This window comes from Lytechinus pictus, chromosome 3, assembly GCF_037042905.1.
Source record: "Lytechinus pictus isolate F3 Inbred chromosome 3, Lp3.0, whole genome shotgun sequence".
In the NCBI taxonomy this organism is placed as follows: Eukaryota; Metazoa; Echinodermata; class Echinoidea; order Temnopleuroida; family Toxopneustidae; genus Lytechinus; species Lytechinus pictus.
In genome coordinates this window covers 14839032-14857707 of record NC_087247.1, presented here as the reverse complement: position 1 = coordinate 14857707, position 18676 = coordinate 14839032, and the positions used below count along the sequence as shown (strand labels likewise).

The window sequence follows — 18676 nt, the reverse complement described above, 5'->3', positions numbered from 1 at the left end:
ACCATCAATGTTATAGACGATTTTTCCTTTTTTTTGTGGGGGGGGGGGGGGGAAGAGAATATAGGATATTTTACTTTGTTACATACTTCTCTTTGTCATAGCATTACAAAGCTAGGCATTTATCAGGGAATTGAAGCTGAGGATTTGTACTGATAGCAACTGTTGCCAAGGGGATGAATAATTACGAACTTCCAAATCAGCTGTTCTTTAAAAAAATTAACATCATAAAAACAGGAAAATATTCCAAAATAGGATCGAAAAATGTTTGTGTATAGACAAAGTGCCCTTATACCTCTCAATCAACATTTCATTCAGTGGACATAAATCACCGTTACATCCTCAAGATGTAGATCTATTCGCATGGGTATCCAGCCCATACTAATATCAATGGAATGTGATGAATTAACAAGCTACCAACAATTCAAACCAACATTAGCGAGGCACACAAAGGTCTGTTCTCTTCAAGAAGATATTATAAAGAACCTGAGCCAAAATGATTTGTATACAAGCTTTAGAAATAGTAAAATGCCACTCGGTCTACACCCACCTGGGCCCTGTCTCACAAAGAGTTACGATTGATCCAATCAACCCGACTATGGAAAGCCAGCAACGTCAACATCTAAAATACATGTTTGTTTAGAATATTTTCTGGATATATATATTAATATTATTCTTGAAAATTCAGTGTGCTTCTCTTTATTCACAGAGGACATAGTGCAAATTGCCTGAAGAAAAAGTTATGACATTGATGGATTTCCGTATACTCGAGCTTGATGGGATCAATCGTAACTCTTTGCTGGACTGATCTACTTTTAATTTGGTCTCATCCCACAAGGTCTAATCCATGTTTGTTTACAACTGTATTGTTTCCTAACCATTTGGTCTAATTGCCAATTTGCCATTTTTGTCGAATTTCCAGTTAATTTTTACCCATTGTGTCTAATACCCAATTGGTCTAACATCACTGCCTATGTGATTAGATGAATTTTCAATAATCAAAATTCATTTGAGAGTACAAAATAATTGTTAGATAAAATGGAAATTTAACATTCTGACCCATACACTATTAATACAGTACCAAAGTGTATTTTCTTTTTTTGTGTGTAGTTTACCACTTTTTATACCATATTTCTGTTGAGCATGATGAAATACTTCCACAACCAAAATTCGGTATGAATCGGCCCATGGGGGGAGGGGCCTTAGATATGACCTCATGAATACATTGACTTCGTTGGGGCTAATTATGTATTTATGAGGTCATATCTAAGGCCCCCATGGACAGATTTCCACCAAATTTGGGTGATGGGTGTTTTTCATCATGCCCTGCTGCGGTATGGTATAAAAAATGCTGAAATGAAAAAAAAAGTTATCTGTGACATCACCACTTCGGTAATCTATAAAACCCAAAGTTGTGAAGATCGAAAGGCAATTACACTATATTAATAGTAGACCAAATGAGTTTAGCCCATTTAGACTATCTGAGAAGACCAACTGGTTGTCGACCAAGTAAATATAAACCTTTAGAAATTACTTCAACACTGACATCAAATACAGTCTTCATCTATTCATTTTCACATCTCATTAACAGTTATGGTACAGTGTCTGGGCAACTATTAGATGACTAATGGGGTGTTGCAAGGAACTTGCAATTGATCGCAAGTCAATTCTTAGTCCCAAAGTCAATCGAAAGTCATGCATTTCATCGCAAATTGTAATTGATTGTTGGGTGTACTTCATATACCATCAAGTATAAATTGCAAAATTGATCTTTCACTTGTAAATTTGCATTAGAAATGTGCAATTGATTGCAATTTTCTTGCAATACCCCATAAGGCTTGATAACACAAAGCTTAGAGATTGACCGTACAGTTGATTTGTATGATGTGATTACATATACCGATCAATGCAATCAATTATAAAATTCAGCTCTACAAACGATCGCGGAGCATTGTTTAACCAGGCCCTGTCCTACATGTTGACTGGAAAGTCATGGATTGACCCTTTGTAAACAGGTATATGCTGACTGGTATAAAGAATAATAATAATATGCAACATTAATAAAGCGCTTAATACAAATGTTTCTAAGCGCTGCATACTATTACTCCGGCTTTGTCACAGCTACCCTGATCGGACGCTCGAGCATTCAAGGAATTCCTTCTTACCGGGTACCCATTCACTACACCTGGGTGGAGAGTGGCAAACGTAGATGAACGCCTTGCCAAAGGACGCGAGTGCTGCGGTGGGATTTGAACCCCGGACCTTGCCGAGACTTATCCACTGAGCCTCAACACCTCCATACATGAAGAGTAATTGGTTAGACATGCGCATTCTGAATCATAAGTGTCTGACTTTCCATAATTGGGATTGATTGGATCAATCACCACATCGTGATACACTGACCTGTTGCTTCTCACAATCATTACATAGCTTAAATACCTGGTAATGCTTGAGCCACAAATTGACAAAATATGCCTCAGACATTCATATTCTGTGGAGTCTTGCATCAGCAACATGTGGTATAAAAATATTGATTTCCTAATGCACAGTACAGCAAATGGTACAGATTTATCTCAGCAGACACAATGGATAATGTTGTTACCAGTATTTTATTTTTGTAGTACACGATATTACAGAGCTGAAGCGGAATCATATTATTTACCTTTGTACCAGCCAAACCCTCGTACTTATTACAGCCTTAGAAGTAACATTTGCCACAATCATTTACCAGCGAAGCTTGTATCGATGGAAAATCACTAAATTGAATGTTGACAAAAATAACTTCTCACACACGATCGTGTGCGGTGACCCATTCGGTTTCTTCCCTCTAATACAGAGATTTAGTTAAATGCTATTCAATTACAAATCACATCTTGGAGTAACGTGAATACCCATTTCATGTAAATTTCAAAGTAATATATAAGGCTCCTGGAACTACAAATATCCCAAATAGAGAATTTGGAGAAGTTTCAACTCACTACGGATAAAATAGTATTAATGGCTGTGCAGCAAAAAGACTACCCATTGCCTTGACTCAAGGCAATGGTTCACGTTTTTTATTTTTATTTTTTTCCAAATATTTTCTAACATAACCACAAGATTAATCTTTATTTACAAATCAAAGAAAAACTAGATGGACCAACATTGGTATAATATTTCATATGTAATATTTATTAATTTAAGTTGAATAAATTCATTGACTTGCATATCAAAAGTTAACTTTGAAGGATGGATTCGTCTCGTCTTTTCATTTTTTTTCCTCCAGTGAAGTGGAGACGTAGCTAGCTAGGATAGATCATGTATAATGTACGATAACTTGAAACATCAAAATTCCTTTCATTCACAATACCTCGCAAAAGCTATTCCATTGATCACAACTCTCTCTCTCTCTCACTCTCTACTGTGACAAGTCCACGCAGCTACATATACAATGCTCTTAATCATATGACCTCTAGCGAACCGTCCGTGCTATGATGTTATTCGTCTTAGCATTCATGCCCCTCGGAGGGGGGCGATGATGACTTTCTTCACGTAACCTCCATGGGGACCGATTTGTTACTAGGTATTTGATTTCTTCCTGGACTTTCCTCATGGTTCTCCCTGTGATGGGGGAACAAAATAGAAATATAGATTTCGTCAAATAAGGCAATGGCTAATGACGATCATTCTTCTATGCACTAGATGTTAAACATACACACAATCAAGCAATAAAAGTTGTCTGATGTTAGTTATCAATCATTAATCTTTGTATTACTGGCCCTGGGTCCCCTTCCATAACAAAAAGAATTGCAACTATGGTAATTTTTACCTCTATGCCCCTCCTGCCCCCTCCCTTGACATTTTCCACGATAAATTCGATGTGCAAATTTTTTTACCCCACTTCTCAAGCATAATTTGAGACCAAATTTGCGATGCCCAGGTATGCAGTTACGAAATTAGTCAACGTTTTATGAGGGTATATTATACCCAAAATTGCTCAAAAACGTGATTTCCTTTACAAAGTCAATGCAAATTTTGTTGTCAACCAAAAATCATAAATGATTATTTTTATTTTTGCTGCATAAATGGATTTATTTTATGCTTATTTATGACCACAAGAGTCACTGACAAACTTATACTACATGAACTCATCTAAGGGTTGAATTAAAGCATGTGGCCTTAACATTTAAACCTATTGATAAAGTATTTATTGGAGGACTTACTTTGCGATGGTATCTACATCATTCTTTCTCTTAACCCCCATCGCCAAAAGGTTGCTCGCTGGTGAACCACTGCTCTGACTTGATTCCTTAGAACTCAGCAACGACGAACCTTCCCTCTTCTTCATCTTGTCGTCTTGTGAATTGGTATTAGTACTGGATAGGAGACTGTTACAAGAGTCGGTGAGAGAGTTTGTGCGTGCTTTGTCCTGACCAAGGCGCGATGATTGGGAGAGGGAGGCTAGGAGTGACGATGCCTTGTTGCCCGTCGACGGCGGTAAGGGGAAATTAAGCTGTAGTACTGTATCTGCAGGGGCAGTGGAATGGCCCTGTGGTGCTGTAAACATACAATCACATAAATATCATCATGTACTAAATGCAAAATAAACCTTGTGAATGAGAAATATTGGGGCTTAAATGAATTGAAGGCCATTCAAGGCCATGGACTCAGATGCCTTCACAAATGGCTTTGATGCCCTTCAAATAACATGTGATGATGTACTATCTGCATGTGGCCTTGGTGCTCAACAGTAATCCTGTGCAAGTGTCCAACTAAAGTAAACATTTTTTAATGGATCCTTCTAAAGTGAGGACTGTCTTCCCTTTCATTAACCCTTGATAAGACTGGGGATGAGGCCTGATTCACCATCCCCCCCCCCCCCCCGGACATTATTCCCAATAAAATCTGCAACGCAAAAAGCAGGTGTTGTGTCGTGTCATGCCATGACTTTTTTTTCTCTTTCAAGTCTTAGCACAACTTTTGAGACCCCTGGGTATGCGGTTTCCAAATAATGCAACATTTCATAAGTGCATGTCAGAACCATGATTGCTCAAAAACTTGATTTCGGGTACAAATCCAATGTAAATTGTATTTTCAGTCAAAATTCATTTATGCATCATTATTTTTTACTTTTAATGATTAAACACATTAATTTCACCATGTTTATGGTCAGGATTAAGTCGATGATTTCCATAAAAAAGAACACCAAATAGTTGAAGAAATGTGTAAATATATTTCAGTTTCAAATACAATTAAAATGTCTTTTCATGGGTATTCTTCTATATCTTTATAGAAAGAAAGAGTCAAACGAGAGATGCAGATCAAACAAACTAGATGGACCCTCAACTGGAAGCAGTTGAATTTATGCTTCTGCCATTGCCAAGTTTGAAATGTATTACTCAATTAACTTCTAATATAATAAAAAAAAATTATCTAATCAAATGGAATTGTTAACTAAATTAATTTTTTATTCAAAAGATTTTGACCAGCCATGACCTCTATGACCTTTGACCCCAAGTTATTCATTCAAATAGTATTCCTTCATTTCGTGCAAGAGCAGGCTATTTTCATATTCATAATTACCTTTGTGACATTTGACTTCATGATCTAAAAATCTGATCACGTTCACTCCGATATAGACATGGAGAAGTTTGGAGTTGATTCCACAAATGTTTTTCTAGTTTTAGCGAGGAAGATATTTTTTTAGAACAACCTATATGACCTTAGACCTTGTGACTATAATATCAGATCATCACATCTTTATGCAAATATGACCAAGTTTTAAGATGATACATAAAACAGCTCTGTAGTTATCGCAAGATCAAAAGTAGGATGACGAGATAAGCAGAAAACACAAATAAGAAAATGCTCTTCGCAACCACCTATGGTGGATGGAGGCATTATTAATTTTCCCAAAACTCCATGATAGCTGATTCCGCAGGTTAAGAAATTTGCAAATTGCTTCCAAAGTGTGAACAATGCAAACATATTCCAATCAAAAGCAATCAGGTGGTTTCCATTACCTGTTAATTTACTATCGATCTCTACATTGTTTGTGTCATCAACTTGTATATGATTTGGCACGGATCCTTTTGCCGCGGGAACACCAGTTCTTTCCTGAGATAAAACTTTCACCACGCTCGGTTCCAAACTGAACTTGGACCTCGGTAACGACGTGAACGACACGTTGAGGTCAGGGGGCGTCCCGTCCTGACCGACCACGTCCACCTCCATGGACTGCAAGTCCAGCGTATCCGGCACGCTGTCCAACCCCTCGCTGTTGAGTTCTAACGTAGACATGACCGTCCCTGGTGTGTCGGACACATCTACTATGATCTCCTCCTCAAGAGAGGGGTCCAGGAATGCGGAGGTGGAGGCAGTATCCAGAGAAGGGGTGTAGAGTGAAGTAGTATGGCTTAATGTAGGAGGTCTCTCTGGGAAGCTCATGTAGATAGACTCTGATAGCAAGGAAGGATAGAGCGATGACGACTGATGGAAGGATGATGAAGAGGAGGAGGGATACGATGAGAATGACTGGCTTTCTTTGCTGGGTGGGGGCGTCTTTGGTCTGAAGTGTGATCTGCAAGTGAATCAAATGAACATTTCCCATATTAAAATTGGTTAAGGAATATTCCAAATCGCATGTCGGCTGAAAAATCAAGAGTTCCTACTGTGTTTACTGACCCTCTACAAGACTTGTCCTTAAGTTAGGTAGACACTTTTATTAAAAGAACCTAAAAAAGAAAACTTTGTTTCTCAATATCAATTCGATAAATCAAAAAGAAAAGAGTACTTCAGCCAGTATTTTAAATACACATACTTCAATTTCATTAACAAGAATTCAAACAAATTAAAATGCACTTTACAAAAAAAAATCTCACCAATGCAGGTATATCTTTCAATGATACTAAATCTTTAAACCATTTTGTTGGTTAACTTACATTCTTTTTGCCTTGATTTCTTCAAGGAGTTGACTAAGTGGAAGACTGGTTTGTGAGGGTCTGGGATCTACAGGTGATACCGGATAGTCCTCTTCATCCGATGAAGATACTGGTGATGGACTCCTTGGGTATGAATGGTCATCAAGATCATCTAGATCATCATCCCACATCGTTCTTGCACGGTCTAAGATTATCCTGAAAATAAGAAGACAAATTCTTGCCAATTCTAAATACCATTCCACAACAGGACAGGTTCCTGGACAGGAAAACTACCCTGGAAAACATCTTCCTTGAAAAGTGCTTCTTGGATAAACTGCCTCTAGCAATCTCGCCTGCATTATGCAATTCAATATAGCAGCAGTTTTGACTTGGAAAACAACCAAGATAAACAATTATACATAAAAACATCTTTCACATGTTAATAAAATATTGAGTTCATTGATCTTAACGACGTTTTACCTTGATCATGTGGGATGAAATTTGGGCAAGATTAGTGATACTTGTTTGCCCTTACGTCCAAGTTTCATGAAAAAGGCCCATATTACTAAGTTATGACATTTCAAAAACTTAACATTGGTCAAGATTTCAATGTTGATACCTGCAACATAGTCAAAGTTCACTGACCCTAAATGACCTTTAACCTTGATCGTACGACCTGAAACTCATGCAAGATGATAAGTGATACTCGATTACCTTTATGTCCAAATTTTATGAAAAAGATTCATTATGATGACATTTCAGAAACTTAACTTTGGTTAAGGTATCGATACTGACAACGCCACCTCCGACATCGGAAAAGGGGCGCCTATAGTCTCGCTCTGCTATGCAGGCAAGACAAAAACTAAATGTCGAACTCTATCAAGTATAGTATGTATCCATGCAGATACAAAAAACACAATTTGGGAATGGACATTTTCTTATGCTTCCTTTGGATAAGGTAAAATAAAGTAATACAGTAGAGATGTGATTCACAACACAATTTTTTTTTAAAGATTTTAGTCAAAGCAGAAACAAAACTAATTACCTACTCCCTAACCTGAAGATATGACAAACTCAAGACAGAAATTAGAGATATCTTACCTCCCGCCTCTACCGATTCTTCTCCTGCTAAAGCCAATACACTTCCTAGGCCTTCGTATAGAGGTGCAACAGTAACGGTATCGCCTCTCCATAAGACCCTTGTGTTGGCCTTCTGACCAAGGCCACCCACAGACCAGCTCTGGGTTAGGCTGAAGAAAAAAAATGTGATCAAGGGTTAGATGGTCTTATCTCAGGTATCATTGTGCTACTTTGAGAACTATGAAAGTGTATCAGGAAAACCAGAATCAGACAGCTTAGAAAAGCTAAATGATATTGCATATACCAGGCATGATATTCCCCTCTGAAAAAAAATCTGAAAAGTAGCTAAGGGTGGCTAAGTCCCCGCCGAAGTCCAAGGCACCCCAGTAGGGGTTACAAGATCTTGCATAGTAAAGAAATCAAAAGTGATTTTTCAAGGTGAGTCTGCATGATAGCTTTATCATTTGACTAAAAAAAAACAGTAAAAAACAGCATGAGAATGTTCTTAAGCAAAGGATTTCATGTTTAAATTTTTTTTTATAAAAAATAAAAAATTTATATCGGAACTCCGATTTTAATCCCGAAAATATCATGCCTGATATACTCAGGTAGTCAAAGATCACCCGCTATAATACCCTAAGAAAATATATGATCCTATATATTGGGAAGGCCTAAAAGTAATTATGACTTTTGAAGCTTTGAAAAAAAAATTACCTATACAAAGATACAAATTGCAAATGTTCTGTGACATAACTCCTCATAATCAATATATTGCTCTTTGTTTAATTCATAACAAATTATCAAATGTCCTGCTACCCTCTACAAGAAATATGTAGTTTGTTGAGAGTAGGATCTAAAAGAACCAAAGATTCAGATTACGCGTAGGATACTGAAACAAAGTATTCAACATTAATGTAGTCAAAGCCCTACCACTCAAAGTCAATGCACTGACAACGTAATATACCTACATCTTTATACCTAAAGTAGAGCGTCAAGGCACTACAACACTGGTAATTAATTGAATGGGTAGGATAAAGGAACTTACCGCATGATAATTGCAGCCCTTCTTTCTTCTGAATGCATAGATACCATCGGGATCATTCTCCTCCTCCTGATCTGATAATGATTGCACCTGTTTGCATGATAACAAAAACAAACATTATCAACACATGTTACAGGACATCAATATTATTTGTTTATAACAGCAAGAAGATATGCATAGGAGATTTCTGCATGAACAGTCATGATATAAAAAAATATTATTATGGAACTACTTTGACTAAGGAATATCATTTAATAAGGCAAAAAAGTTGCAAGAGCAGCATCCTTCAAAGATATGAGAAGCTTTACTTATTTTCATGGCTAACTTTTTCCTGGAAAGCGTTTCATGAAAGGACTTGTCAGACGTTTTATCCGACAGTTACTATGGTAACAGTACCTCTCAGCCAATTAAAATCAAGAAAAGTTGTCAGGTCTTATCGGACGAATATGTTGATGAAACGCTCCCCAGGTCTTCATGGGGGGGGGGTGAGGATCTTAAGAAACAATGTATATGTGTATATGACATGCATATTTAATCGCCAAACATTTTTTTTAATGGTTTGCTCTCTGCTTTTATCAATAGATTTTCAAACAAATCAGGGGGAAGAAATACACAGGGACTCGGGGCAATTTTGACCCCAAAATTAAATGTTTAAAAAAAACCAAACCTGACAAATCAATTAGGAGCCCCAGAAAATCCCCATTCCATGCAAAGTTAAAGCATATCCAATGTTGCAGAATTAGACAAAAGCTTGTGAAAAGTAGCTGTCCAAAAGTAAGGGATGAGACGAAATCAGTCTCACTGCCCATAAATAAGGAGAGCATAGATTTTGTGTCATCCAAAAATAAAGCTTCACAGTATCTACTTATCCTGAAGCCCTGAAATAACCCCCCCCCAAAAAAAAAAAAAATCCCAGTGATAAACAGCTCATTAATTTCATCATTAACAGATATTCGCCAAAAAAAACCCAAGCATTAATAATCTGTGTTTTTCCGGGAAAACTTCAAATATCTAAAATCACCGGAGTGAAACTCACTTTTGAAGGTTGTGTAACCGTTGTGTCTTCGTCTGATATACGAGGCTCAATAACATGCCTGTCTCTAGGACTGGATGATGATTGACGGGGTTTGTCTGAAGAAGTTTTGTGCTTCCTCTTCTTGTATTCCCTCTTCTTCTTCACTAGATTCTCATCCTGAAAAATATGAAAGGAAAGCAATTATCAATAATTACATTAACACAAGATCTAAAGTCTTAATTAATTCATTGATTTTTGCACTATTCTAAAACTTGACCATAACTAATTTGCTTTTTAAAAATCCCTAACATAAATAAAATTTCATATGATAATTTGAAGTCATATACAGGTATAAGTAGGAAGCTCATCTCCTTTTATACATGAAGAATTTGTTTCCTAGGGCTAATCATATGTTAAAAAAAGGAATTCCTACAAATGTCTTTGAGATTTCCCAAAAATTAAACTGAAAGGGAGGAAACTCTAGGACCTCGAAAAAAACCCAGTAATGTGAATAAACCAAAACATAAATAATCACATCAACATGTTTTGATAAACAGAAAGTAGGAGAAAGAGATTAAGTATCAATGATTTATCCATGCGAGTAGACATTTACCTTGGCACCCCATGTATTATACTGGTTGCCATTAGGAATAGCAGGTATCGTAAATGAAGGTTGTTTCTTGCTGAGTTCCTCACACTCGGCATAAATGGTCCCTGAGAAATCATCCATTTGATACCTGAAAAAAATATTTACAATATAGCATAACCAACAATAATATAAAGGACAAACAGGATAAGGAGAGTCAGAGGGATGTCAGGAAAGGAGAAAGATTAAGATGCAACTATAGCATGTAGGCCTTTTTTTTAAATACATGTGACATATTTGTTGTGTGAATACATATTGCTTTCAGGTTGCACTTCTAGTCTATCTTGATCTCAATGAATTATCGACAGACAGGCATAATTATCACAAGTTATTCTGAATTTTAAAAAATGCTGCAATTAGCACCATCCGGTCAAGATTCATCTTTTAAACAAAGATCTCTACAAAATATTTTGCAAGAGAGCTTCCAAAGATAACACGCATGGTGAAAATTATGCATTTTTTTATTCCATATTTACTTTAATTTTGACAACCCAATTTCTATATTTCTTCAATGTCAGAATTCCTACGAGACAATTAACGATATCAACTCTGCAAACAGGTACTTGGTTATAATACCTAATGTTGATTCTTACCTCTTTTCGAATATTTCTATCGTTAAGTGAAGATTTTCTCGTTTACTCTTCTCTCTTCGCTTGACCATCTCCAGCAATGTTCTGAGAAGATGAAAAACAAGAAACCTTGAACTAGATATCCGCTGACGTGCAATAGTCATAAATAAATCATGAGGACAAAACAAAGACATTTCAAATTATTCTAGAAGACTGCACCCCTCCCCCATGAGACAGAGATCATATATCTTCACACCTTATTACAACCTCAAGTTCCAAAATTTCAAAAGCTACAAGAATATTACTAACTTATCCCCCCCCCCATACAAAATACTTGCTGATGAATAGCCGATCTCCATTAGCGAAGAAAATCTTCACACAAAACTTAACTGATTATTTGGAATAAAACAACACTTGCTACCTTATAATTACAAAGCAATCAATGAGAAAGCCAGGGGTGTTACCATAAAGACATACGTATGATGTTAACAATCGTTTTGCAACTTGTTGGACAAGGTTTGCCAGATTTGCAGTTCCGCCTTAATTGAATATCAAAAGGAACTTACACTGCCTTGGAAAGGTCTCGCTTGAGTTTGAGCATCTTCTCATATGAAACCTCGTCGTTCTTGCGATTCTTTCTCGTCTGCATCTTCTCTGTTCGTCTTCTGAAAGCTACATAGGGATTATTACTGGTAGAGCCATCACGCTTCTCTTGTTTGACCTCGGGTATCAGCGCATGTCCCTGGGTTAATAGAAAATGAACCAATTAGAATGCACTCTAGCAAAGAACATGGTTGATGATACATGTAAGATTGAGAATATTAGGAAATTCCCAATTTGCATGCCTTAACTATTATCACAAGTCAATAATGACAATACATATGTACCGGATTTTATTGATGCATGGTTGATAGCACTTTAATATGAAAGAGAGAGAACAATTAAGATTTGTAAACACTTACCACTCTGACTCTCTTGTTGAGCCAATAGTCATAGACTGCTATGATTAGATCATCATCCTCTTTCAAAAGAGCCTTGGCATCCTTCAGATTCATCACCTGAAAATTGTGATGATAGAGGACAAAAATAGTAGCTTTACAGGATACATGTAATTTGTTGTCATACAGGAGCCCCTAAAGTGCCCTTTCTTCGTAACGGGATAGACGTGACATACAGAATGTCATGGATATGAAACAACACTAATATCCCCAATACCCTGAAATGTGTATAACATTGGGAAATTTATAGAAACTCCTATTTAAAGCATCACTAAGGGCAATCATACAATTATACCAAGCAAGCAATAGACTCATTGATTTAGATGAACATGTTAAAACAGACTAAATAAGCCAAAATGTTGAGTTTTTCTTCAATTTATAGAACAAAGTTTTACCTCCCCCCCCCCCCCATTATAAAAATGTTTTTGTGTACAAAGTTTTTCCAAATATCGATATGAAAAAAAAGAACAATATAATACTTTATAGATCAGGGGCAGTTTCATAAAGGAGTTACAACTATTGCAGCATTGCAGTTGTGGCAACTACCATGGTAACATGGCTTGAAAGCCATTCAAAATCATGGTTTCCAAGGAAGTTGCCATAGACGGTTGCAAAGTTAAATGAGTTGTTTATGTTTATGAAAATTATTTCCATGCATTAATTTCTATATAACAATTCAACTCTATTCGGACCGCAGTAATTTGTTAAACTTAGTAGAAATTTGACTAGAAAGAGGTACACGTTTTTCATAATCTGGTCTAAAAAAAAAACAATGCATAGACTTATGCGAATATTACACTAATGGAAGGTGTACTTATTATTATTACAAGTTTACTGGTAAGGTGACCCAAGCAAAAAATTATTTTTTATTTTTATTTTGGGGAGCTACTTTTCAGACTCTACTGTCTACTACCTAAATTTGCGACATTGGATAAACTTTACCATTGCAATGAATGGGGATTTCCAGAGCTCTTTTGAGCATTTTGGGGATGAAATCGCCCCAAGCCCGTGTGTTATTTTGTTCGGATTCGTACTTACCCTCTGACCGCTCCCCTTTTCCAATCTGTCCATCATGATCTCAAATTTGAGAGGAGTGATATCTGTGAAGAGTTTTGCCTCTTCACTCAACCATCTCTCATCCCCCGAGTCCATATCATAGTCTGGAATGTCCTGCTCCATGCTAAGGGCTGTCAAGTAAATGAGCGTATTTGTGTCAATTACAAATGCCCCTACAAAGTGAGCATCGTCTTCCCTTTCAAAGTACCCTTTTAAAAATGGCCTTGCTGGAAAAACTGGATTAAAAAATGTCAATTTACTTCTTACTATGAATGGTCACAACCTTTGATAATTAACTAATCGAATTTCACTGATATAGCAAAACACAATTAAAATAACAATTCCCACCAAAAGCGTTGATATTTTGATTAAAATCACTACTTGAAACTGATATATTTAACTATGTAAGAAAATAAAACTATAAAGGGTTAGTTCAGAAGTTTATTTTAAATTGGATGGGTCTGCAGATTTATAAAATTTATTTGAGCTGCAAGTGAATCACCATCTGAAATCACAAAAAAAATGAAGGTTGAAACCTTTCATTATACTGATATGCAATTAATCATAAAAATGATGAAATGAGATATTCCCCACCCCTAGGGACAGTGATTTTCCGCGATCGCGGAAAACGGACGGAATTCACGGAAAGGGCCTTTTGAAACGGAAAGTGGCATTTCAAACGGAAAATCACGGAAAACGTATTTTCCCTCAAAATACACAGAATAGCAACAGAAATTACTCCAAAATCACAACAAAATGAGAATATTAAATTGCCCCAAAAACCCAGAAAACACGATCTCACTTCGCTACTATCATGACAATTCACACATCGTGACTGCACTTGACATCAGCACACTCGATTGTACCCCGCACCGTACCCGTACCCGGCCGGCCGGGTTGGGCTTCACATGCACACATATCGTTCAACTCCTTACACGGTCGTGTGTTGCTGCCCTCTACGTTTGAAGATGTAACAGCACGATATCGTGGTCTTAAAATCCAAGATGGCGGATTGGCAATAGCCGTTGACTGATGATAACGATGTCCAAAAACCCCCCAAATTATCGATGAAATATCATTTCACCGTGAAATAATGCTAATAATATGAAAGGTGAGGATGTATGCATGCAAAATGGGTGTGTAGAAATATTTTATGCACCCGCATAGATCCGATTAGAACGGATTTTATTGTGTTGTTGGTACAGTAGCAGATACAAATTTTGACCAGTGCGAGTGTGCGTGTTGTGATTTTGCTATTAAATGTGTAAACGGAATTGTCATTTTTCCGTGTGTACAAAGTCTATGGGGAAACAGAATTTCCGTTTTCTGACATGCTGAAACGGAATTTGAGATTTTCTGAAACGGAAAAGGCAATTTTTTTAAACGGAAAATCACTGTCCCTACACCCCCCACACAAACTTCAACGGAACTTAATCTGATACACATACAGCACAAAAAATGTCAACAGGAAAATTCAAGATAAAAAGTAGAGAAAGAAGGCAAAAGGGAAGTCACGAAAGAATTATTGTACTCACGCTGCACATGAATGTACTGTCTGTTTTGTTTGCAGCTTGCATCATACAGATTTTCATACAGTTCCTGGTTGGAGAGAACCTCAGGGGTTGGAATAACCAGATGATTTGCTGAGCCATACACTTGCTGTGCTGAAATAGCCCTTTGCAAATGATGCTCCTGTTGAATTAATCAAATTTTGAAATTAATTTATAAAAAAAAAACCTTAAACTTGATAAAATTCTGATGCAGGACAAAAATTAATCCAAAGCTAGAGCGACTCCTGAAGGAGACACTGGCACTTTCTCTTCATCATTGATGCTACAACTCACACATAGAATTGAATACATGTATGATACCGGTATAAAGCATTTATGATTTGAATGGGTGTCATAGGTTCCCTCTCTTAATGTTTTGTAAAAAACCAAGCCAAACTTCAAGACTATATTTCACATATTTGAATTTCAATGAAATTTTCAGCATTATGAATAATAAATAAATAATACGTAACTTGTATCTAGCACATGTATCCACCATGTTAGGTGCTCAAGGTGCTCCTATATTACCCTGGCTAAGCTGGTATTCTTTTTTTTCGGTGCTCACAACTTTTTGAGGAATTACTGCCTGCAGGTACCCATTTACATGTACCTCACCTGGGTTGAGTCAAGGAGTTTTAAGACAAGGGGAACCATCCAACACTTTCTCTTTATTGCCACTTTGATGCCGCAATGGTAAAAATATGTTACACATGTGTTTCATTGCATATTTCTTGCAGATTGTAGACCAAAGATTCCTAAAGTCAAACTTATAGGTGAATTACAAAAGGAAAAATGCTTTTGTAGTAATTACTCCCGAATTACTCTACGCTGCCTCTGGTGGGATAATATGAGCAGACACATTGCTCACTTTTACAGGGAACAGCAAATATAAAAGTTGCAATATATCTTGAAATATGATTTGAAATTACACGACCTGTTGCATTTGGCCGCAGTTCTGACACATACATGTAGCATCACAAATTAAACTAATAATATTTTTATAGTCTGGACGTTTGTGGGATTTTGTGAAATGTTGATTTTAAAAATGTCAAATTATGAGGTTTTTTATCAGTTTAAATCTTTTTTAAAACTTAAAAAAAACTTAGCTATTGGCAAACTGGGCAAATGACTCTCAATCAATAGAGGGCCTACACAAAAATGCTCAAAATCACATTTTTTGTGCACTCTGAATAAAAAAAAAGATCCCCAAGTTAATAATTCACAACTTAAGGAAAAAAAGAATTTTTGGTCAAAGCGCATAAAATAAACATAACTACATGTAGACCCTACCATCACTTGTTCACTACAACCACCCTGCCTGTGGGAATCTACATGTATAGGCCTACAAGTGGATCTATGCAGTATACAACACACATTAAAAAAAAATCATTAAAATACCACTTTTGTAACCAAATATACTCATTTCCATACATCTGCAATTTAATTTAATTCATATAGCTTAGGGATCATTTTTTCATTCACCAGAGAGCATAAAAACTTGAATTTTGGGCATACTTTTGTGTAGGCCCTCTATTGGTGGAGAGTAAAATTGCAAGAAAACATTTACATTCTTCATTTTTAATATGGAAAAAATAATCAAAAGAATTCAATTTACTTCAAGCCAAGTTATACGATGAATAGTTGTAATGGAAATTGACAGTGTAAAAAATCACAAGAACAAGAGAAAATAAGCCAAACATTGCCAACCTTATTTCTCCACACAGGGGATAAATAGTAACAGAGAACAATGTTATATCATAACCTTGTTCATTGAATGAGTGCCTACCACATTATTGTTATTTATATTATTTGTTATTAATATTATCATTATTGTTATTAAAATATTATCATTGTTATTAATATCATCATCATCAATATTATAAATTACATTATCATTATTAAATTATAATCATTATTATCATAATTATTATCATTATTATTACTATTAATATCATATAATTATTATCATTAGACCCCTATATTTGTTTAATATTGTAAAAAAAAAAATCTGACATGTGAAAATTGGGAAAAGGAGGACACATGTCTAAACATTAAAAAAAAAAAAGTTGCACAAACAAAATAATAAATATCTGTATTCTGTGTATTGGTCATATTCTAAGATTTTGTCAGCCTGTCAATAACATTTCTGCTCTTAATTTGTTCTTATGAACTTCTTTGGTAAATCTACTGTGACTGTGTACATGTAGACTTCTAATTTCAGGGGAAAAAAAGGCCAAGTTGGTTTCATTAAAAAATTCAGAATCAATAATTCAAATTAAGGTCAACTCATCATTTCATGTAAACAAATAAATGTACATTTTAATAGTGAAATCATGTTTACATTCATCGTGCACATGTCAGAGTTTATTGCACAACACAGAAATTTTCCCTCTAAGTCTAACCCTATCTACACATAATGGACTTGTCCACCATTCATCATCCACTTATGAATAATTCATGAGCATGCAGTGGAGAATAAATATCACAAGTGTATCATAACCTTAAAATTTCTTCTTTTTGTACAGCTGAAAAAAAAATCATCATCATTAAACAGCTCATACATGTTTAAATAAAAAATTAATAAAAAATAACTCAATTTGGTTTAAAAATAATACGGTGACCTAATTATTAGCATGTGACGCATGCGGGACCGTCCATTCTCAAAATGGGTGAAGTCAACATTTCACAGAGGAAAAAACTTTCAAAAATCGAATTCTAAATCGAATCAACTTACTTCAGTTCACATATTTCTTAATTTGAATAATGAAAGCATCTAATAAATAACCGTGAATAGATATCTCATTGAAAACAAACCAATAAATGTCGCAAAACAATATGAATTATTCGTCTCGCAAAAAACGTCGGTCCCGCCAAAAAGGGCGTGATTTCAAAATGGCCGCCAGATCCGGGTAACCTCATTATATATGCAAGACCAACGGACTAATTTGCATGAAACAAAAACCTACCGATTCTTCTTCTTTTTCCATTCCTGTGGGCATTTGAGGAACTGCCCGATTGGTAGTGGAAAAATCAGGCAAATCTGGAAGCTCATCTGTTGTGTAGATGGGCATCGGCTTCGCGGGATCGGGAGCCCGAGCTCGAAAACTTAGCTTGCTCATGATGACGGAGTGTCAACGATCCCTTAAAAATGCCAGAATGTGCCTCTATAGGCCAAATAGGCCAAAATCACCGAGCTGAAGTCAGAAATAGTGGTATCATCCGTCCTCTCATTCAGATAGAATCTGGAGAAATGTGCTAAAAATCACAAATGAAGGCAAAATAACGGTAAATTTTCCGCCTTTATACATAACAACATGGCGGACAAAAAATTCGCAACCTTCCCAGAATTCCTCTGGATTGATCACGTCTGCGCGCGCATCTCATAACGTGTTGTGTTCCCACGGCGGAACCCGGGAATTGTGTGTGTGCATTCGGCCTAAACCATTTAAAAACAGCTGATGGCTTCAGTAGTAGTGAACGGTGTACACTTCAGGATTAGACCGCTTGTAAACTTAATAGTGCAATTTGCTTTAACTGAATAAGAGCAAATTTGACTGTTTTTACCAGTCTTTTCGAGACTCTAGCAAAATTTAATGTTATAAGATCAAAGATATTAAGATTATCAACAGCTGAATATTTCCATTTTTAAACAATATTTACAGTTTTTCTGCTCATTCTCCAATTTGCCGAATTTTGGACTGCCTACTTGTTTTTGTTTTTTTTTTGCTTTTGGTGAGAACAAATCATCGAAATATAGGCCCTATAGGCTATTAGTAATATTTTCCTGGTAAACTTTACGGAGTAGGGGAAGGCAGCCTAAAAAC

The 18676-nt window shown here is 36.1% G+C and overlaps 1 protein-coding gene across 1 annotated transcript; it reads right to left on the bottom strand.

Moving 5' to 3' along the window:
- Positions 1–45: 45 nt before the first annotated feature.
- On the bottom strand, positions 46–18277 carry LOC129257763 (enhancer of polycomb homolog 1-like). Its single transcript, XM_054896160.2, has 14 exons — positions 17819–18277; positions 14838–14994; positions 13285–13433; positions 12211–12306; positions 11815–11990; positions 11273–11353; positions 10647–10770; positions 10055–10210; positions 9022–9108; positions 7998–8146; positions 6918–7112; positions 6000–6556; positions 4200–4533; positions 46–3597 (listed from the first exon to the last, which is right to left on the bottom strand). Exons 1-14 carry the CDS (start codon positions 17969–17971, stop codon positions 3525–3527), a joined length of 2487 nt encoding a protein of 828 aa, XP_054752135.2. The 5' UTR covers positions 17972–18277; the 3' UTR covers positions 46–3524.
- Between the last annotated feature and the right edge of the window lie 399 nt (positions 18278–18676).